At 40.8% G+C, this 23,409-nt stretch overlaps 1 protein-coding gene across 4 annotated transcripts in view; it reads right to left on the bottom strand.

Moving 5' to 3' along the window:
- The window catches only part of BOD1L1 (biorientation of chromosomes in cell division 1 like 1), a 36,732-nt gene extending 19,850 nt beyond the window's left edge, over positions 1 to 16,882 (bottom strand). For 2 of the 4 annotated variants that reach the window (XM_051616847.1, XM_051616848.1), the window contains exons 1-10: positions 16,268 to 16,879; positions 15,692 to 15,816; positions 14,237 to 14,427; positions 12,409 to 13,029; positions 11,802 to 11,945; positions 10,274 to 10,443; positions 9,118 to 9,241; positions 8,621 to 8,765; positions 7,863 to 7,938; positions 879 to 7,011 (exon numbers count right to left, since the gene is read on the bottom strand). In XM_051616847.1, the coding sequence (XP_051472807.1) occupies positions 879 to 7,011; positions 7,863 to 7,938; positions 8,621 to 8,765; positions 9,118 to 9,241; positions 10,274 to 10,443; positions 11,802 to 11,945; positions 12,409 to 13,029; positions 14,237 to 14,427; positions 15,692 to 15,816; positions 16,268 to 16,474 (7,936 nt within the window). In that variant the 5' untranslated portion in view covers positions 16,475 to 16,879. Of the gene's footprint in view, positions 1 to 878; positions 7,012 to 7,862; positions 7,939 to 8,620; positions 8,766 to 9,117; positions 9,242 to 10,273; positions 10,444 to 11,801; positions 11,946 to 12,408; positions 13,030 to 14,236; positions 14,428 to 15,691; positions 15,817 to 16,267 lie in introns of all 4 variants that reach the window. The other 2 variants (XR_007889247.1, XM_051616849.1) reach the window with 2 other exon arrangements.
- Between the last annotated feature and the right edge of the window lie 6,527 nt (positions 16,883 to 23,409).

Raw genomic sequence — 23,409 nt, 5'->3', positions numbered from 1 at the left:
GACCTACATTCACATTATAACATGATAGTATATTTTTTAAGTAATAGCAAAGACAGTCATGAGAAAGTAAAGGTTTTAAAAGTAGTACTTAATTGGTATTCCACCTCCTTTGGTATAAAGATAAGCAAGTTTCTCTACTATATTTTTTACAGTTTAATTTCTCCAAACTGCATAATCTTGACTTCATTATGGCATCTACAGAATTTACTGATTTTCATAAACTTGGAACTTCAGCTACTCTGGAGGGTCAAAGAAGAGAAAGGCTGAAAACAGCAGCAAGTTCATTACATGGTATTTTAGGAACTAGCAGCCATGCAAGCTCCTTTCGAACATTAGCTTCCAGAAAAATGTATCTGGAAATGAATTATGACATCTACTATTATAACTTCTGCATTTAAAATAGACATCTATCCTCCTTGCTCACTTAAAAGTCATTTATTTGGGATGACTCGTGTTTGTAACACAAGAGGACCATTTCAAACATTCACAACAAAAAATCCAGCCTAGCAAGCTGAATCTGAATATAAGCATTGAAGAGTTACAACTAAGGATGGCCACCCCTACCCTTCAAAATTACTAAGTTACCTTTTTAAAGTGTTGAACATACATGTAAATGAAATGCATCCTCTTTCCTACAAAAGCATTTTTGAATTTTAAAACACGTTAAAAATAAACCCATTATAATTAACCCTTGCAAACCACTTAATATTTACTCACAATTTTAACCAAATGCATTTTAATAACTTTAATAGTTAATTTGCAACCAACAATCAGGTACATTTTAACAGTCTAAGTTACTTCTAAATATAAAAATGGTAAAATGCAACTATTTGTGACAGCTTATAAACTGAAGAGTTAAAAAAGAAATAAATCCTCACCTGAATTAAATGTTGTGTTACTTTTCTGAAAAGTAACCTTAATTCCAACATCATCTATTTTGACCAAGTCTCTCTTGTCATCACTGCTGTATAGCTCTTCTACATGCAACACAGGGAAGTCACTTTTTTCCCCTAGTTCTCCTTCTATTGTCGCTTCACCATGCTTGGTATTTACAGTCACTTCATTAGCAGAATCTAAGGAAAGAGCCTGTGTCCTAGGCAAGGGAGTCCTTATTTCAGAAAAGTCACTTTCTAAAAGCGAGTTAAATGTATAGTTTATATTCCTTAGAGATCCACTCTCTTCTGCTGCTTCTGAAATCACACAAGAGAGTTCTGATGTAACATCATCATGCAAAATATCTTCAGCTTGCTCAATCTCCTCACTTGCCTCTGAGGAAGGACTTGGACTCTCAGCAGTCTGTGTACTAATCTCCACACAAAGGGCTTCATCTACATTCATGAGATTCACTGAATTTTCATCTGTTGCTGTGATTTCACTTTCTGCTGTGGTCTGAGATGCTGCTGATTCTCCCCTCACACCACTCTCATTTGTTTCATTCTCTCTACTAATGACAAGCAAAGAATTATTGCTTTTTTCTGGGCTTGTATTTGATAAGATGCATTCGATCTGGTTATCAGTATTAAACATTTCCTCACTTTTATCTTTTACTTCTGTACTCTCAGCAGCAAACTGACTTTCTTCTATTACTGTAAAGGTGAAGAGACTATCACATTCCTCCATTGTGCTCAAAGTGATCACTGCCCCCTCCTCCTTATCTCCTAGACTTGCAGTAGTGTGTTGATCTTCATTGTTGGTGGCAACCCTTAGCACAGGAGTTCCACATTCTCCCACAAAAATCATAGAACCTTTGCCTTTTGCATCTGCATTGAAAGCAGCTAGTCCAAATTGTTCATCTACAGTTGCAGTGGTCTCCACAATCTTACACTCCTCTGATGCATTTGGAGAGATAACAGTATCTTCATCTTCTGCTACAACAAGCTGACTTTCAGCTTGTGGTGCTGCACTGATCAGGACTATCTCACATTCTTCTGCCATGCTTGTAGTGATCATAGCAGCTTCATATCTTCCTTCTGTTTCTGAAGCAGTGAGTTTGTTTTCATCTTGCATAGCTACACTAGACACAGGACCTTCAAAACATTCTGCTGTACTTGTAGCGATCATTACAGTTTCATTTTTTGACTCTGTATCTGACACATGCTGAATTGCCTCTTCTGTGACTTCACCCGACATTAGAATGACTTGTTCTTCCACAACACTTGTGGAAATCATTGCACACTCATCTTTTTCTTCCTTACTGCTGGCAGTTGGGTGACTTTCATCATCATCATCTCCTCCTGCACTGGATTCACTAGGCATGGGAACCTCATACATTTCCGTATCTATAGAAACAAGATTATTTTCGTTTATTTCTTCTGTTTGCACAGAGGGGAGCTGACCATCATGTTCAATAGCTGCACTTGACATAGGAGCCTCAAATTCTTCCACAATACTAGTAGAAATCATAGTGCACTCATCTTTCTCCTGCTTACTGTTAAAAGCATGCACACACTCTTTGAACTCTGTAGCTGTACTGGGCATAGGCACCTCTGTGTCTTCAGAGTCTATTAACATCACAGAGTTTTCCCCACTTTCATTTGCTCTTGGACAAGCAAGAAGAGCTTCTTCGGCATCCACAGCTGAATGTAAGGGAGCATCACTTTCTTCCACTGTACTGGTAGAGATAATATCACCTTTTACTTTTTCTTCTCTCTCAGCAGGCATAAGAGAATTATTATCTTCTATTGGAACTGCACTACTTATAGAGGCATCAAGTTCTCTGTTGTCAAAGGATGCCATGGCATTCTCATGTTCATCTTCAGTGCCAGATTGACTCTTATCTTGCACTGCCATAGCACTAGTCATGGGACCCTCACATTCCTCGGCACCTAAGGGAATCAAGGTACCTTCATGCCTTCCTGTCTGCGCAGCCAAGGCACCCTCATCTGCAACACTTGCACTGGTTACACTGCTTTCAACAATCCCTTTGGCATTTTTACAGTTCGTGTCACAATTGGCTCCTTTCTCTGCACTTGTCACACTGTCAACAGCAAGCTTATTTGTATTTGTGCCAGCCACTCCTGACTCAGCTTCCATTTGTTCAGCAACTATGCAGATAATGGAACTTTCATCTTCTTCTGCAGCTATACAAATCAGTGTGTTTTCACTTTCCATTCCTGTACAAGTAGAGGCATGTTCATTTTCTTCATTTCCTCTTCCTGTGCTGGTCACAATGTCCTCACCTTCTTCATCCTCTTCTTTTGAGCCTGTACTAGTCACAAAACCTTCATCATCACACAGACCTATACTGACCGTAGTGACACTAGCTTCTTCTTTTGCCCTGGTACTGTCCATTAGACTTTCACATTTTTCAGCTTCTAAACTAACTGCAAAGCCCTCACTGCTGTCTTCTAGCCCTGTGCAGACTACTGAAATTTCAGTATCATCTTCTGGAGTTATGCCTGTGCTGGTCACTGCACTTTCACCATTTAGAGTATCCTCAGATTTGTCACCACTAGTTCCAGCTGCAGCACCATTGTTTGTGACCACTGCAATACAGGCACCACTCACAGTGCTTTCTCCTTGGGCATCTGTACCACTCACTGAGCAGATAATGAAGTTATGAGCTCTTTCTTCTGCACCTGTGCAAGTCACAGTACCTTCGTGTTCTTTGACTTGGCCAGCTATCACACTGTCCCTAAATTTGCCTGAACTGTCACCACTTGTTGACCCTTCACCTGTTTCTGTCCCTGCACTAGTTACAGCACCATCGCTCTCCACTTCACCTAAGCAGGATACAGAACTTTCAAATTTGCCTCTATTTAAACAAGTTGAGGTTTTTCGCTTTTCTTCAGAGCCTGCACTAGTCACAGCATCATCTTTTTCCTCCATCCCAGCACTATTCACACTGTCTTCAATTTCTACTCCACTTGCATTGACTGAATCCTTACCGCTTTCTTCTGCATCAACCATAGTACAGTCACCATTTCCTTCTCCTTCTGTACTTGTCAGGAAGCTTTCACTTTCTGCTAATCCTTCAGTGACAACATTGCCACCACCTTCTTCAGCTGCTGCAACAGTACACTCGCCAATATCTGCTGCTGTGCTGAAATTGCTGCCCTCACTACTTTTTACCCATATACCTGTTGTGAAACCTTCATCAGCTTCTATGCTTGTGCAGATCAGAGTCACCGAGCTATCTTCTTCTGAGCAAGTGGTTGTAGCATCACTGTCCTTTTCAGAATGTGATGCACCCTCAGCTCTTCCCTCTCCTGTACTAGTTGCCATTGCAGTGCTCTCAAGGATCTTTTCTGTGCTAGTTCCTATCACAGTGGTCGTAGTTGTTTGCAGGCTGTTGTACAACAAATTAAGTTTACCACTTCCTATACTGGTACCTACAGCACTGCTTTCATTTTTATCTTCCATGCCAATCACGCTATTCCATTTTTGCCCACTGACTATAACAGAGCCTTTGACTACTTCCTCAGGAACTCTTTCAGACACTAACACAGAGGAAGACTGTATCATATCATCAACATCATGCATCTCGTTCTTTTCCACAGTATCCATCATTGTGCTTTCTCCCTTGGTGGAAGCATCTGCATTCAAGCACTCCCGTTCTTTTATTTTGAGGAGAAGTTCTTCTGCTGTTGCACCTCTACAGTCTTCAGTTATGTCAGGCACCAAATTTTCCTCTTCTATTTTCCATTCCCTTCCCTGAGTGCTTTCTAACTTTGCTGCTTCATCATAATCTTTTCGACTAGGTAACCCAGCTGTATTGCCTTCCATCACCTGTTCATCAGGCCAAGGCACCTCATTATCTTTTTCTCTACTGTTTCTCATAGTGGTGTTGTGACCATCATCCTTCATGATAGAACTCAGGACTGCACTATCTTGTTTTTCCATGTATACAAGCTGTGCTGCACCATTCTTCAAAATGAAAGTATCTTCAAATAAAGAAGTCTCATCTGAATTATTACATTCTTTTGACACACTATGCAAAGAGTCTGTAAAATCAGAGATATCCATATCCATGGACTTGGCATCAGCAGCATCTTCTCTGGAAGAATGAATTGCTAAAGGAACATCATCTGAATTAGAATTTATCACAGTTTTTAAATTCTTTGGTCTTCTGCTATCTTCTGAAGCTTGATCCTTACTTGGAACATTCAGTAAGATTCTACTGCTTGTTTCACACACAACGCTCATTTTATTAGCCCCTTGCTTATTGGGTCCTTGATCCACAGAAGCTTGTTTGGACAAAGTGTCTAAGGCACCAACTTGTGTATTAGGGTTATCTTCCTGTTTAACAGTTTTTGCAGCTGCAGACAGAAATTGCGAGTCACAAGCTTCAGGATCTGCCAGGCTGCGTTTTGATTCCTTCTTGGAAATAGGTATTTTTTCTTTTGCTGCATGCTTGGCATTTGTGGCTCGGAGTGATATTTCAATGTTTTTTCCTTCAATGTTAGATGCTTCTTGTACTTTTGTTTGTTTCAAATCAAGTTCTATCAGCTCTTCCTCATGACCAGAACGCAAGTCATCATTACTCATACATAACTTCTGAGGGGCTGGAGCATGGCTGCTTTCAGTTGTGCTAGCTGATTGCTTTTCCTCTCCAAGTAAATCTTGGTTTGATGTACTGCCTTTTCTGTTTTCACAGGGTATCTTCTTACTTTGTTTTTTATCCATTGCTAGTGTGACATTCAGTATTTTTTCATGCCCACTATCCACTTCTTTAATATCTTTATCTTCCAATTTGTTATTTTCTTCCTTCTTCTTTATTTCCTTGTTGCTATGCTTTAAGTTTCTGCTTTTGTGACCTTCAGCAGAGAGCCTTCTCTCTAGTTTAGAATTGCATAAATCTTTATCACTTCTATATTTCTCTTTCACAAATCCTCTTTCTCCAGAATGTAATTTAACTTTGTGACTACAGTCTTTTTGTGATCCCTGAGTTGATTGCGTGCCAGTTAGAAGCTCAAACCCAGCACCACTCTCCTCAAAAACTCTCTCTTCATTCCTGGATTTGTGTTGCTTATCTGAATCATTCTCTTCTGTGCTCTTATCTTTGTCTAGTTTCTGACCAGTCTCCTGTTTTGTTAAATTACCCTGTAATTCTGTTTCAGATGCTTTGGATTGTTTACTATGACTCTTTGACTTAGACTTGAACAAAATCTTGTCCTCCAGAAGGCTCTTAGACCTTCGCCTGTCTTTATGAACACCATCTTCTTGTTTCAAGTTACCATCAGAGTTAGTTGATTCTATTTCATGTTTATCTTCTGAGTAGCTTTCGCTTCTTCTGTATGATGCAGAAGCAAGTTGCTTTGAGGCACTTAAGGAATCTTTTTGTGGCCTAGAATCACTCAGGGACCTTTTGGACTTGTATTCTGCTCTTGATTTTTCTGTCGAGAGATGTCTGTCTTTTTTATTTTCCTTTCGCAGCAATTCTTCAGCTTTTACAGTTGACTCAGAAATGCTTCTTCCATCTTTTCCTGTTACAGATATTTTCCGTTCACTTCGGTGTTTACTTTTTCTTTCAGATTTCTCATCCGAGGAAGCCTTTATTTGTTGATTATGCTTCTGGCCACCATCCTCTCCTTTCAAACTTCTCTCAGATGAATGGAGTTCAACATCTTCAATTGATTTGTGAATACTGTCTCCTTTGTATTTGTGCTTTAAAGACAGTTTCTCTTCTAAAGCAGTTCTTTCCTTTTCACTTTTGTCTCTGTAAGCCTTGGCTTCTTTTCTGGCAGCATTTCTCATATGTTGAATTTCAGTGTCAATATCTTTTTTGGGGTGTTTTTCATTTTTAAATATGGATTTCTGCTTCTGTGGTTCCTCAGTATTGACTTCTGCTCTGTCCAGTTGTCTTTTTGGATCCTTTGTTTCGCTGTCCTGCTGGGCTCCTTCAGGCTGAAGAGAGGTGGAGGTTTTTCTTTTGTGTTCTTTTTCTGCCTTAGAATCACTTTTGCTTTCTTCAGTTGAATGCATCGGTTCTGATAGTCTCCTAAGCTGTTTAGAGGTTTCACTTTTCCCATGATTATGCTTCAAGTCTTTGGAAGAAATTTTTTCACAAATCTGCAAGATAAAGTTTTCATATGTATATAAGCACACATTACACGGTTCCTTCACTACACGACCAAGCAGAATTATTAAGGGCAAACTCCATAAAAACAATACACCAGAAAACACACATAACATTGCAATGAAAATTAACCTAAAATATAATCAGTAAGATTTCCATTTTCATTCTAGCTGTCTGCCATTGTGGGAAAATCCAAAGAAAGAGAAGTTAACCTTGAACAATCTGTTTGAACTTTAGTACCTTTTCGTTCACAAAGTGATTTTTCTTTCTAAAACTATTTAAAAGGATATTTAAATAGACAATTTCTAATACTCCATGAATTACTTTAACAAGCTGTTATGCTGTTTAAAAGAAACAAAAAACCCCTAAATCCATAAGATAAATACAGACTTTAATTTGAACTTCCAAATAGCAGTGAGTTTTTTGTGGTAAAATCTCTCACCATAAAAATTATGGTTCCTTTAGTGTCTGGACTACATTTTTCCTTTAACATCCCAGTGAGAAGGTAAAACAGATCAAGCTGCTCAAGTCCTTGCCTATAGGACAACTTTGCCCTTTTTAAAAAACCCAACATGCTTCACAGAATAGGGCATAAACTCTATCTCATGTTCTACAGTAATGTGCATCAATACTATATACACAGACTATATATTTTAGCAGCTACTGGAACTCGGCAAACATTACCAGAGCAATGTGAGATCACTAACACAATTGAAAGAACTTGCAGAAATAATATAACTTATAAAAAAGAAGGTAATATTATACAGTTTGGTATGGACATATGAGCAAGTACTATTACAATTAAAAAGCAAGACCATAAGTTCTGTATTTAAGAGACACATACCTCATTTGTCTTTTGCATTTCTTTAGAATTTTCTTCAGAAGGCTCATATTTCTTTTTGCACCCATCTTCAGCTTGCCTGAAACAGGTATTCAGAAAATTAAAAAACAGAAAAATCAGTATCAACCCAATATTAGTTGGTAAACTTCCTGCTTCTAAAGCTGAAGCAGAGAAATGCACTCTAAAAATAGTGAATCAGAACACGATCACACAACTTTAGACTATCCAATTTGCCCAAGGCTTTTTTTCCTCTTGGAAAATTTTGTGTACCGACTCCAAAGATATCCTCTAGACATCAGTACTTCAAAGCAGAGAATATTAATATGACAATATTAGTACGACAGTTGTCCCTGGAAAACTGGTATGAGATTTCCTTGCCCCATATATATCTGCATGTAGACAGATATGTACACATATATACATCTATGCAAAACATCAATTTAAAGACCAAGCCAAGTTGACAGACACACGAGATGCATGAGCATCTGAAAACTCTCCATTCTTATGCCTTTATCATCATTCTGTGTGAAAAGCCACATAAAAGCTGCTCCTGCAGTCTGAGCTGCAATATACTTAAGCAGCTATAATCTGATTTTCTACCTGTACTTCATGATCATTAGTAACAAAATTAAGCGAGTATTTTAAGAGAAAAATCTTTAAAATAGGTAAGGCTAAATGCAAAGTTGAAGAAAACATTTTCAACATTAAAAAATGACTACTCAAAAACGTAATTCCTTTTGAGCAAATACATATACAAATACCTTGAATCTCTTTTTCTTTTTCTGCTCAAGGCTACTTTTTTTTCTAAAAATTTCTGTTCTTTAAGCACATCCTTAATGCTGGTACCAGTAGCTTTTGACTCAAGGCTTCTTGATGAAGGTTCTTCTAAGTTCAAGACACTTTTTCCTAAAATAATACACAAATGGTGAAATACATAAGCATCTCATTATATACTGTTTCAGTTCCAAATGTCACTGAAAACAGTACACAGAGTACTGCAGTGTATAAGGGAATACTAATGAATATAGGTATTCATTGCATTTAAACAATGTAAAGATATATGAAAGGTTATATGAAAACGTGAAGACATGGAAATTTGTATTATTAATTTGCATTATATATTTTCCTGTTCCTTCATTGTTGAAAAGTTGGGTTTTTAAGGGAAGTTACTACAGACCAGATACTTTAAGCTGAACTTTTTTTCCAGAGAGAGCAAGTGAGAGCATAGCAGTGGGGGCTAATGTTCTACTTCTCATACCTTTAGCATTTTGATTTCCAGTTTTTAGGGACTTAGTCTTCTCTGCAGCCTTCTGTTTACGTTTTTCTTCAAGTCTCTCTCTGTTAATTTGTCTTCTTAGGAGTCTCTCTTCTTTTTCTTTGGCCTGGAGATACAAAACAAAGGAAACAATTTTTCATTGGGTCCAAGAGTATTCTTTGCCTACAAATCTATGTCTAAAAGCCATAGAAAACAGCACATTACAGCTTAATGAAAACTAAAGAAATACTTTAGAAATACTTACATGAAAGTTAATGGAGACCTCTCCATTAAGTGAAGTGAAACAGTTTCACTGCTGTTTAACACTGAGACTGAGGTTATGAGACCTTCTCAAATAATGCACCTTATCTTTATTTATTTATATATATGTATACGTAACATGTACCTACATATAGAAATACATATCGAATACATATTTAAAAATATATATCTAAAGAAAAAAGATCTAAAAGGCTGTTCCCTCTTCTAAGTGCTGGCACTTCTTCCAAAGAACATAACGTACAAGCTTAAAACTCTCCTTCCATTGCCAATGGCTGCAGACATGCTTGAAATTACTAATTTAACGGACAGCAACAACTACATTTGTAAAGAAATGATGTCATGAAGTAGTAAGGGGTCAACACAGGTCCAAATTACACAAAACAACTTTGAAGACAGGCTGCAGGTAGACAAGGACTACTTTTTTCCACCCAGATTGTCACTATGCACATTAAATCTACTGAAGCTAGATTCCTCATACTTGCAGCAGTTCTTATTCTCCATATCAAATTACTCAGTTGAGAAAGATTCCACCTAATGCCATGACTCTGTGAAGACACAGCATATAACCAGTAAATCCTCTGTCAACACCCAAGACCGTTCATTTCAGAGTGGGGGGAAAAAAGATGGAAAAGTGTATCATTGCTTTCACCACCAGAAACTTTCAGAAAATAAGCAGCAGAGTGCTTTGCTGGAGAGCAGATCATGCAATATTGGCCAAAGTCTGAAGGCCTTGTAACACAAGGAGAAAGCAAATAAAAACAAAGTGAGAAGAAACAGAAGACTCCCTCTCACAAATCACCACCAAATAAGAAGTGGAATTTATGTGCTAAACAGCTTAAGGAGATAGAATGCAAGCAATGACAAAATCCACACTTACAATGGACTGACGGCGTTGTTCTACAGTTCGTTCATCATCAGAATCACTGAAGTACTTGGAGTACAGGAAAGGCTTGCGAACGTAAGCGTGACGAACAGGCTTGGACTTTCCATCACTCAGCTCATTAGCATGAGACTTTGTCTTACTTTGGCTGGTTTTCTCCTCTTCATCTGAAAAAAAGGCCAGTGAAGTGCAGAGATACATTGATAAATTAGGGCAGCGCTTTTAATGTAATTTTTGAGAAGCCAAAGCTACTAAAAAAATATATTAACAATAGTTTATGCTAAAAAAAATAAGTTTAAAAAATAAAACCCCTGGACATCAAAATAGCACTAGGTTATGAAAACCTGGAAGGTGTGTTCATGTACACCATGCAGCCAAAAACTGCAAAATACAAAGGCCAGAATAAACTGGGAAACTACAACTGGGCTTACCCTCTTGGCTGTTATCATGTTGCTTTTTTACAAATAGTATTTAGTAGTTAACAATGCATGAGAAATCAGAATATAATTTCTGTCATGTCTTAAATTAAGCTTCTTGCCTATACCAAAAATATTTCTGCAATATTTGAGTAGGTAAAAACCTAAATAGGCTTACTGAGATACATGCACAAAACACAGTTGTTTATACTCGTGTAAGTATTATTTAAGTAAAAATAAATCTACTGCAGTTTTATCAGGATTATTAGAAACAGAGCAAAACCACTTGTGCTCCATACTACACACGTTATTTGTATCCCTGAAATACACTTAAGGAGTGTTTTCACTTCACAAATATTAGTCATAACCAAATGCAATTGTCACATTCAAAGGTAACACCACAGTCAAAGAATATACAAGTAATTCTAAATAATATTTAAGTAATTCTAAATAATATTCTTTAGGCAGAAAAGATAAGCTCACAGCATACTAGAGACAGCTAATTCAGCTAAGGCACTCTCTATTATGATGTGGAAAGTCTTAACTAACTGCAAAAGCCACATATCCACAGAAATCAGTCTGATGTTTGCAGTAGACAAGGAGAACACAAAACTGTAACCCAGTCAGTGAAAAGATTTGGTGTTTCCAAACTCTTAAAGCTAGATCCATTCCTATTCCTTCCACTGCTGTCAGGTAGAATTTGGAAATTCCTGTTATCCTAAAGCTCTAAAACCAACCTGATCTGCAAATTCAGCTACAACCACTACCCTGGGGTCACAACCAAAACACTCCAATGTTATACCAAATAACACTGGGAAAAAAAGGATAGGAAAGTGACATAAGCAACAAAAACACTTAATAGCGATAGCTATGAAATACAGTAGTACAAAAGTAAGATTTACAACATTTAGAATACAGCAAGCTATTAAAAAAGTATTTGAAGTATGTCCATTACTTATGTTTTGTAATTGCACATGCCACATTCAAATTACTTCTCATGAGTAAGTACAATAAAACATAGGGCAAAACCTCGTATTAATGATATGATGCACCCAACGAAAGCATTGCTTATTCCTTCTTGCTACTTAACAATCTAATTATTATACCACCTGATGTGATCTCCCCTTCTTCAGTACTGTCAGAAATTACAGCCTCCTCTTCACTCTCCTCTTCAAAGGAAGAAAGGTCACTGGTATGGACAGAGCTGACAGTGATGTCACTGAGTACATCCATATCTGAATCTAATGACATATCTTGCAAAAGAAAAAACAGAAAGAAAGGGCTGTAACTGAGAAACTTTTCTTATCAAAACATTGATTTTTTTCACTGAAAACAAAACTATCTTAAGAACAAGAAATAGAAAAAAAAACATAATAAATTTATAACACCTTCCTGAAATGTTATCGGGCTAACTGTGGTTTACTCGAAACAAAAATCAGCCTGGGGCACAGGCAGAAACTTTAAATGCAGACTGGAATAATTGAGAGAACTTGCCATAATAAGGCAGACAGCAGGCACACTCGAGGAACCAAAGCTCATCTGATTGCTAACACTGTTACCTCAGTTAAGGGAGATGAACCAAGACTTAGCTGTGGCCAGCTAGAGAAATTTGCCAAAACTAGCAGAGAACCTACATTCCAAATACCCTTCTGACTCAGCACGTTTAGAAGTGCCCCCATATGCATATTTTAAGGAAGAGCATTGCCCACAGCATACCTTCTTTAGTTTCTTTAGTGCTTTCAGTTGTTTTATGCTTATTGCTATTTTTTTCTGGAACTAACTGTTTCACTGGTTCTGAATCTCTTGCTTGCTTTTCTTCTTTTGATTTTGTAGTATCATCACTTTTCTTTGAATGGTCAGACTTCTTGTCAAGTTTTTCCTTCTTTTCTTTTCTTCTTTCACCTTTTTCGCTGCTGTCTGGTTTCTTGTCGCATTTATCAAATAATTTGTTCTTTTGATCTTCACCATCCTGTTGCATTTCTTTACTTGTAAAAGTCAAATTGTTAGTATCCTTTGCTGAATTTTTTATTTCTTCACTTTGACAGGGAAGCTCATTTACATCTTCACACTTTGCAAATGTTTCAGCCCCTTCTCCAGAAGGATCACAAATTGCTTTCTCTCTTTCTGCCAAGTCCTCTGAGTTTCTCTCTCTATCAGTGCTACCATCCACACTCTGCTGAGATGAGAGTCTTTTTGTAACTTTTTCATTGTTCTTGTGATTTGAGTTCTCTGTTGAAGCCCTGGCAGCACTTGCTTCTTGGTTAAGAGAAGTTATTGTTTCCAAAATGGACATTGCATCACTAGCTACGTTGCCACTGGAAGCTGTAGTAGAGACACCTTGAATAGTAAGAAAGAAAATAGTCTGAGTTCATCTTGGTTTCCATAATTCCATTCAGACAGAATTTTACACTAGTGAGAGGAAAAATAATAACGACTTTATTTAAAATAAGCAACATTAACTAAAAGTTCTGCCTAATTTTGCATCTAGAGGTTTGGGGCTAAAGAAAAAAAACAAAAGAACAAGTTGCATTCCCGCAGTGATTATGATCTGATTACTGGAGATTTGTTTTACTTTGTCACATACTGCTATTCCTAAGACCAGCTAAAGCAAGCAGAGGTTGCCTATGAGAAGGATGTTCTGAACACAATCCTTGTTCAACTTTATCATCATACCAAATGGGATGATGACTCTGGAGAAGCACAATACAGAATGCTGCAGCAGCAAACTCTGTATTTCCTACCTCTGGTATCTGCATAAACAACACGGAAAACGGCCTCAGCATATTGATTATATAACAGGACTATCAGAAATGGTTTGATACTCTTCTTAAAAGCAACTCTGAAGACAGATGAAAAAGGGTTAACTGGACTAGTAACAAGAACTGCAGCTGGCTTGTTAACCCACTTACTTTAAAGGAAGTGGGCCTCACAGGAAAAAGGCTAGGATTTAAATAAAGCATCTGGTTACAAATAGATGGACTGCTGTGGAGTCTCTTAGGAAGAGAAAGAATGGACAATTATCTGCAGGAGTGTTTAGAAGTCGATACCAGGCAGCATAAATAAAAACCATAAAGAAAAAGTGCTGTGTTTATAAACAAACTAAAGACTGGCTGATTTACAGCAGAACTTCTACTCCAGAGAGGACATGAGCCATGTAACTGCATTAAAGCAGCTGTCTCAGATAATTTCTTTTCTGATTTACCAATGCATTAAAGAAAAAATGAGTAATTCTTCTCTTACAGCTATGCCTTATATGATCCTTTAACACTTACAGGGCCAAACCCCAAGATCAACTTCTTTCCTTATGATCCCTTGTAATCTCAAGCAAAAAGGACAAAATGACATGCTGGTACATGGCAACACCTCTCTTGCCTTCTATCTTTATGCATACAGTAAGGGACAAGTGTTATGCTATGCTGCCTGGAGCTCAGCTCATCAACAGTAACGCTAACAATTTTGTGCCAGCAGCAAACCTAGTTAGTATTTCCACTTTTTAGAAAAAACAATTTTTGCTAGCAGACTGCCCAGAGAAATGGGAGAATACCTTGTACTGCAACAGAAGCATCTGTTTTCTCCTCACTTGAAGCTGTGCTGGGGCCTCCCTCCTCTTTGTGATTCAATGTTGCTAAAAATTCATGGACAGCTTTTTCCACCTGAGGTCTGAATGTGTGGTTGATCTTTGGGTCCACAACCTGAGAAATAATTCTGTCAATTCCAGATTCCAACATTCCAGACCTGGAAAAAAGTTAATATGAAAAATGACTTTTCAAGAACATTTTAATGAAATATACTAATTTCGATGTGACATAAGCACTCTTAAGAACCTCCAAAAAAACATTAACATTTTCTCAACACTGATGCAGTGATGTCCTGAGCCACCTGTCTGTACTTCAACAGCTCCCTCTATGCTTTATGAATTAAGAAAAAAAAAAAATAATGCTAGAGAAACAATCTAACAGCATGGAATTAACACAAGAAACAGCCTGTTATGTCATTATTGCTTATGCCTACAAATGTTATCTAACTGTAAAAGCAACACTTGTGTCATAGAAGGCATGAGGGACAAATGACTACTACACCAGTCACCATCACCTTAAGTTATGTTCTGCCCACTATAGCGTGACCCCTCAAGAGTTCTGCAAGCTTTACAGCATCTTCAGTAAAATAAAATAATTTGCCATAGACAGCTTTATATTTACAGGTTCGTTCTAAACCCCTGTAATCTTCTGTGGAACATGCATTGACTAATGCAATTGCACATCCTAATTGCTTATTTTAAAAAGAACAATCCCCCACCCCCAAACAACAACAGCTCCCATCAAACAAAACAGTTCTTTGGTACCAGTTATCAGTTGTACCACTACAGCATATCTGAGTAAGTTTGTTTCCGAACCCCCCGTGTCTGACCCACTTTAGTGACCAAACGCATCTCACTTTGAAGAAATTCCATCATGTTTCTTATGACTCTAAGTTTTGAAAAAGAAAATTCTCATAGAACAATGGAACATCACGTAAATGTCTGGCACCATTTGGCTGCAACAGCAGTTCTGAAAAACCTCTTCCTTTGTCTAGACAGATTGTCATCCAGATTTTGGGTTGAATTTAGCTTTGTAGTCCACAGAGCTTAGTATGTCAAATCCTTTTAATTCTCCTTAGCTCAAAACTTCATGGTAAGAGGAATTTTACTAATATCTCCCTTAAAAGAAACAGTAAAGCCAGACTTTAGATAGGACATTACATCTCAAGTTAGAAACAAGCTTTCCACCCCTGCAACAACTTGGGTCAGGCAAAAATATAGTTTCTGCCCAATTCTGACTAATGCTGATGGTGACCTGCTATCTGAAATAATAATATAATAATATTTCAAATGCTCAAATAAAAAGCTTCTCCAGAAGTTTCTTTGAAGAAAGCAGGCACTTTACAGCTGACCTAGAGCCTCTGTCACCTGTTGTGGTACCTGAGCACGTTCAATCAGAGAAACCACAGGGCTGCCACTTACTTGAGAACCTGCTGCCTAATGTTATTTCTCAGCTGGTTCTTGTTGAGATGAGGACTCCAGGTATGAGTTGCCAAATGATTGGAAACAAAGTTGTCAACGCGCTGTCTCAAGTTCTGGTAGGCAGGCTAGAAAGCAACAACAGAGAGGTTGGGCGAGAGGGTTTTGAGGAGCAGTTACCCTCCCGGAGATCAGGCTGGAGGACCCTAGACCCCAGCCGGACTCCCCGAGGCCACGGAAGATGCAGCTGCTCCCACTCCTTGAGGCGGTCACAGCGTATTCAAGACGCCCGGATCGCCAGACCCGCTCCACAAAACCAGGCGCGTTTCTGCCGCCGGCCGGCCCCGCTCCCTCCGAGAGCAGGGGCTCGGGCCGGGCCGGGCCGGAGCCCCTCGCGGGCCCAGGCAGCCGCTCCCAACCCCTCTCAAACTGCCGCCGCCCCGGGGCCGGGCCCCGCCGCCCTCGGACAGGCCCCGCCGGCCCCCAGGGTGCTGGGGCGCCGGGAAAGCCGCCGCCGAGGCGCCGGGGCTCCTCCGGGGCTCCTCCGAGGCGCCGGCCGCCGGGCCCGCCCGCCCCCACCTTGGTGTCCACGTCGGCCAGGCAGTCGCGGCGGAACTGGTCGAAGAGTCCTTGGCTCTTGAGGTGGTTGACGATCATGGAGACCAGCTCGGGCTCGGCCGCGCCGCCCCCCACGGCCGCTCCGGCCCCCGGCGGCGGCGGCGGCTGCTGAGGGGGCGGCGGCGGGGGCGGCGGCGGCGGGGGCTGCGGCTGGGGGTTGCTGGCCATGGGGGCGGCGGGGCGGCGCGGCCGGCGCGGGGCGCGGCTGCCGGCGCTGGCGGCCGGACCCCGCGGCAGGGCTTGTTACCGAGCAGCGGCCGCGGCAGCGCTGACCCCGGAAGCGAAAGGGAACGGAGGGAGGAAGAGGCAGGAGACGGGGAGGGAAGCAGCGGCGCCATCGGCGCGGGGCGAGCACTGCCGGAGCCGCGCGCAGCAGCCGCGGGCCCTTTAAGGGGACGGGCGGGGCGGGGCGGAGCCGCGCGAGGCCCGCTCCTGGGGGCCCGGCCCGGCAGCGGGAGGGGGTGGGGGGGGGGATGGGAAGGGGGCGGCCCTGGGTCCCCGCCCGCCTCACCGGCAGCCCCCGCGCCGCGCGGCCACGGCTGGGCCCTGCGGGCAGCGCGGCGGAGCCCGCCGCCCCGGCCGCCCGCCCGCCCGCCGCCCCGCGCCGCCGCCGCCCTGCCCGGCGCTGCCCCCGCCGCTCCGCCCCGCCCCGCCGCCCTCGGCCCGCCCCTTCCTGCGCTGGCCGCCATGGCGGTGCGGGCCGCGCTGCGCGCTTCCTCCCCGGGGCGCGGGGCGGGGCCGGGGGCGGGGGCTCGCCTCGGAGCGCGGGAAGCGGCGCTGCGCGGTGGCGGAGCGGGGACGGGCCGGCGGCGGAGCGTGTCCCGGGCCCGGCTCTGCCTCGGGGCGCTCGGGCCGTCCCACACGCATAAGGGAAGGCCTTGACAATGGGCCCCGGTCGCTGGTGCTTCCTTAGGCCCTCAGAGGCCGTGAGAGGCCTTGGGTGAGGCAACTGCGTGACGACATTTAAAATGCGGGAGGTTTAAGCTTGTTTCCTCTAGGTTTCGGTTAATCCCCACCGGCTTTATTCAGGTGGTCTCTTGATTGCAGCTTGCTTTGTTGTGACTTCCTGCGTTTGTCTCGGCGTGGCAGTCACAACTGTGCAATATGCTGTCCGGGAGTCTCGTCAGGGACTCCGATTGCACTTGTCACTCCTCTTGTCTTCGGTGCCCGTGGGCTTTGAAGTTGAACGCAGTGCAGACCTGCTGGCTGGTGATTCCCGGGCTGACCCAGTATGACTAAAACAGGACCCCAGAGGATGTAAGAGAAAACAATCTGGAAATAACAAAATTCACTTCACTACAGTGCTGTCTCCCTGGGTGGGGTTTGGTTCTTCCTGCCTAGGTGGCTGAGCTCCTGTCCCAACCGAAGTAGGTAAAAGAAAGCATAAATATGTGCCTAAAATACATAGAGTGGCTGGTTTACAGCGAAACAAAAGGGACTTGGCGTTAATAGTGTGTTGGTCACACACATTTTGTGTCATAATGAGTAGAGATCTTGTCCAGCTACAAATATTCCAAGTTGTCTGCAGTAATCATTAAAAATCAATTTGATCGTGAAGGCAAGAGTGTCAGAATGGTTATTTCAGACTTAAAAGCAGGATAGAAGAGTAAAGCTTGCCCCGAGTTTTCCTACTGTAAACTAAGTACTCCTAAACTAGAACTTCACAGAAGGACTGTGGTTTTTTGGTTTTTTGGGGGCTTTTTTGGTGTGTTCCATCCCATCCCCCCCAATCAAGGGTCATGCAGAAAATGAGAAAAAAAATATTTTCACAGCAGGAGCAAGATACCTGCCTCACAGAATGGTACACTATTCACACACAAGATGTCATGGGCAACCTGGAATATTTGTGGCCTTTGTCTGAGACTATGTCAATGAATGTGCTTTGAAGGAAACATGCTGAGGAGCAGCAATCCATTAATGAGATTTGGGAATTTAAGGGCTATCAGGGACCAGTTATGCCCAGTGGTCTGATAGTATTGCAACAAGCAGTACGTACTCTAATTGATTCAACTGCTGAACGTGAAAAATTGTTCTGTGCTCTGAGTTATGTACCATCCCATGTCTCATGCACCTTATCGAGTGTTGCTGGCTCGTCAGGTATCTCATTTATCAAATAAAATATCTTTATCCTAAATACTGGCAGAAAATGGCTTCTTTGTTTCTGGGTCCAACTGTACGTTGTCCTACAGGAAGATGCTGTAAAGGAAACTGGAACCATCCTATAGATAAAAGATTAATTTGAATTAAACTGAAATCATCCCTTTGTTTTCTGTTTTAAGGATGCTTTGCAGTCTTACGTTAGCTGAGCTATGGTTGCATGAAGTGTTGTATGCTAATAAAAAAATACATTATTTGTTGGCTGCACTATAATAATAGGCAGGCTTTGGTTGGAAGGGACTTTTGAAGATTATCTAGTCCAAGCTCGAAAATAATATAGCCATACAAAGAATTAGGAATGTACAACTAAATGTTACACCATCTTGCTGTTTTCAGCAAGATCTCATGGAAAGTTATTTATTCAAGTGTAACTATTTCAGTTTTCTAGTATTCTTCAGTACTTGTTTATTTTGTACGTGGTATTTATCCTTGAAGTTTACTGTAAGTATTACTGTTATTTGCTGTAGTCATCCAGTGATGCCTGATATGCAATGGTAGTAAATGTTTTTATTTGTGAGAATGGATGGAAAAAGACTTTTCAGATCATTGAGAGAAACAGTTTGGAGTAAATACAAAGGATTTGATTTTTTTTCCGAGTTTTTTTTAATGAGTTGAGTAATATCCTTGTTTATCTTCATAGTCCCAGTTAATTTTCCTAACCTATATTTCTGTTATGACTTGAATTTGCATGTGCTTCATAGCTTCCTTATGCTTGGAGCAGTTCTTTTTCTGGACAGTCCTAAGAGTACCTCTCCTTAACTTTTGCTGTCTCCATAATCACCTTGTTCTTTACATTTTCAGTTACATAAACTGTTTAATTACAGATAGTGTGATTTCAGGTTAACATATTTTTGTCTCAGGTTATGTTTGACTAATTGAGGACATAACTGGAATGAGTATGCCATTTCCAAAGCAGAAAATTCGCTCCTAAATAGTAATACTGTTTCTGGTAGTAATGTAAGTCAAAACAAAACACATGCAGTAGCTTCTTTTTTAGAGACTGTTGCAGAAATCCTGTTCTGTGAATGCCTCCCACAAGCATCAAATTTAGAGTGGCTAACATCCTGAGATGATTTTGTGTGTGTTAAGAAAATTAAACTCTCTTAAAGTCAGTTCGCACCATAGGTTATCAATTGGTAAAGAACTCAGCAGGTTAGGTGAACTTTTCTGTGTTGTGTTGTTTGTGTGTTGTGGTGTGTTGTTTTTTTTTTTGTTACCCCCCCCCCCCCCGGGAAACTCTTTTGTGCATTTTTTTCTTGCATCTCAACAACTTTTTTAATGCAGTGTATGCTGATAATCTAAATTTACAAAGTATCTGAAATCCAGGTGACTGCTCGATTAAGAAGGTAAAAATCAGTTGAGAAGGTAAAAATCCTTTGCTCTACCTAGAAGTGAAGGACCAATCTGAATTATTTTGGTTTTGAAAAGAGATATACTTCCTCCATGATGAACTCCGTGTTGCAAAGTGCTCTCTAAAGATAAAGTGTTGCTGGTGGTGTTTAGTTACAGGGTTGAAAAGCTTACTAGGTTCATGTTCCTCTTAAAATCTCTGTAGTCTTTTACAAACAAGGCTACACAGAAAGAGGAGCTGTTTGAAAGCAATTCGAGACTTCTAGTTAAAACTAAAAACTTTTCACCAGGAATGAGTGAAATGCCTGAGCAGATTCTTGGACAGTAAAAGCTCTAAAGCTGCCTGATACCAGCTAGAGATCTCCCTAGATGAATTGCTCATTTTTTCCTCTACATATGTGGTAACATGCCTGGGCCTTCCACCATCTGTGTTACCACAGTTGCTCCATTCTCTGAAGCTTATTTTCTTTTGGTGTGTAGCTTAAGTACTGTTATTTGTGGTACAATAAAACCCAGGTCTGTCAATGATGAATCAATTATTTCAATCTCCTGATGCATATTTCACATTTGCTTGTCCCTGTGCATAAGCAGTATATTTCGTTATTGTTGCTAGTTAAAGACAGTCTGAGATTTTCTGATGCTTGCTGATACGGGATTTCCCCCCCCCCCAAAAAAAAAAAAAGCCAAAAGCAACACCAGTTACCACAATCTAGTCCACCCTGTTTTGAAACAGCAGGGAAATGGTGCCAGCATTGCTGAGGTTTTATGCTTTGTCAAGAACAGCACATGTGGCTTCCGCTGAGCTGCAGTGTGAAGTGCTGTAGTTGCAGGACTAAAATGTAGCCAAGACACAGATTATACCTTCAGCTGTAATGTATGTCAGGGTGATGCCCATATACTTACATGGGAATAGTCACCGTGGGTGAAATGCTCTTGGGCTTCCAAGATTGGAGGGTATGATTTCATAATATTTTCTGATTAAATAAAGAACATTTCGTAAATTTTGTAGTTGTTTAATAAAGCATACTTGAAGTGCTCTTTCTGGCTTTCCAACCGTGTTTCTTTCCAGGTGTTTCTAGTGTGTTTATTTATTCAAGGGCATATTTACATACATATATGGTGTTTTTTTCATTTGGCAGTGGCAAGTAGGCCCTATGTGAAAGGTGATGTTGGTGGCTGTGTTATCCAGTTGCATGACAGAAGTATTTCCATTCAGCTGCAGGCTGCCCGTCCTGAGTGTTTTCCACAGGCAAGTCTTTGGTAAGCAAAGGACTTGTCAGATATGAAAACAGTTACTGGATAACACGTTTTCAAGTGATGAAAGGGAAGCTTTTATTTAAACTAGCCTGTCATGACTTTGTGCTGACACTCCTTAGTACTTTTTGGTCACTTCTAAAGAAATTCCTTGAGCAAAACTAAAAGTACTGGGAAGTCCTAGTTCCCCCACCAGAGCTGAGCAGGGTGATTATTGTCAGTGACACTTTAGTTCAACGGAGACAGTACGTGGTGGGCAGCTCCTTGAGTTCAGATAGATACACTGAAGTGCTCTTTAAAAATACTAAGGTTTTCAAGTTCAGTAGCTAATGCTTTTGGTTGTATTTACTGGGAAGATTGACTGGTTAAGGTTTGAAAAAAAAATTGTAAAGTCTTCTAAGTTGCTTTTCAACAAACTGCATTTTCTAGTACTTTTTCATTGATTTGCAGATAAATGAACTTATATTTATTTCTCTAGCTTTTACATGTAACTGTGATTTAAATTTATACCTATGTAACTTTAAAAAAGGGTAGCTTTATCTGAAAGGTTAGGATTCTTTTTTTTCCCAGTTTCAGTACTTGTATGTGCTACCTTGTTTGCAGATGATGCTTTTAAAGTACATTATTTGAAGGTACAGCTGTGCCTCTTTTCCCATTCTTCGCATTTTACGTCTCTGTCGAGGCCAAAGAAAGTATTCCTGGATCACCAAGTTTTGCAAGATGAGTAGAACCTGCTTAGCAGATGGCAGTTGAGAGCAAAACCAATTACTGTCACAAATAGCTTTAATCCACAGATTTACTTGATTTTTTTAATTATTTTTTTTTCTTCTGCACTGGGAAAGAAATCTTCGATGGCAGATGAAGCCTTGACCTGCTAGTGAGAGGAGGGGCTGTCCCTGTGGCCGTGGCTGTGACTAGTGGTAGAGATCTTTGTGCTGCATCCTTCCAGAATAAAGAGTGGAGAGAAGTACTAAAGCTTTCTTACCTCTTCACAAGCAATCAGTGACTAATTGATGCAATATGGCAGGGATTGTTATTGGCATCTAAGGGATTGGACATGTAATTCCCACTAACATGATTGATGGTTTCAGCATTTTTATTTTTTCTTTTCCTTTTTTGAAATGTATATTACTGCCTGCTCGAGAAATACCACTTTATTTCTCTATTCAGATGAAAAACATTAGAATGAGTGACTGTGCTCCCTTTAATTGACTTTTAGTTTGCTGTTTGTTTTTGACTGGAAAATACATGGTTTTGCTATTTATGTACAGAGAGATGGAAAAAAAAACTTAATGAAGGCTTGTTCCCCAGAGAGCACAAGAGATTACACACTCTTTCGCTTTTGCCTAAGTATAATTTTAAAGGTAAGGTAAAATGGTACAACTTAAAACATGAAAGCAGAGTGAGTGGATACAGGAAAGCATGACACCTTTTATAACAGCATTCTTTGCTGACTGCAGTAAGGTGAAATCAAGGTGGAGACATTGCTTAAATGGGTTGCAGGAAGCCTCAAATGGAGCTGATGGACTGAGTTTTGCTTTAATTTGTAGCTAGTGTAGTTCCATTGAAGTCAGCAGGGAGATGGATCAAAGCAGGACTTTGCTACTAAATGACAGGATGCTCAAAATTGCTCCTGCCATCAGTTTTGCAACCTTGGTTGTAATCCTCAAGTAAAAATTAGAGTTATTGTATCCAGTGCAAAAATAGTATTTTCCATGGAAAATTTTGAAAATAATGTTTAGGAAAATAGCATTTTAGAAAGGAAAAATAGATAGTAACTGGGGCTCCTGACTTGTTTTTTGTTGAGGATGCCACACGTTCAGATGAAAAGGAATACTAAGTCACCTTCTGACAGCATTCTTTTAGGAGAGGTGGGTTGGAGGGAGGGAGCAAGATGAGTGATTTTGTTCCTGTTGACCTACTTTCCATGCTTGGTTCCTTGTACCACTGAGTGACTAAGAGAACTCTCTGAAGTCACTGGTGAGGCAGGAGTGTGCAGAGGAAGGGCGGGTATGAAGGAAGCATAGGTGAAACACCCCACCCTGCTATGTCTGGCTGTGAATTGAGGCTGTAGATCGGCTGCAGTCAAGGATGTTCCTCCATCCCCAGTCCACTGCAGATCCTACTGGATACCCCAGCAGCACCCCTGGGATCCTTGACTGGATTTTCATTGAGCAGGGAGAGAGGAGGAGAGTGTTGTACACCTAAGGCTGGTCCTACTGTAAATCCAGGTGGCATGCCTAAATGGGAGCCTGGAGATTTCCTGCCTACCCAGAGGAGTACCCCAAACCATTGCTCCTCAAGGCCAAAGGCAGCCCTCAGGACTCATTTGGAAGAAGGTG

Source organism: Apus apus, chromosome 4 (genome assembly GCF_020740795.1).
Source record: "Apus apus isolate bApuApu2 chromosome 4, bApuApu2.pri.cur, whole genome shotgun sequence".
NCBI lineage: Eukaryota > Metazoa > Chordata > Aves > Apodiformes > Apodidae > Apus > Apus apus.
The sequence above is the reverse complement of the archived record's forward strand: the minus strand, read 5'-3'. Positions and strand labels throughout refer to the sequence as shown.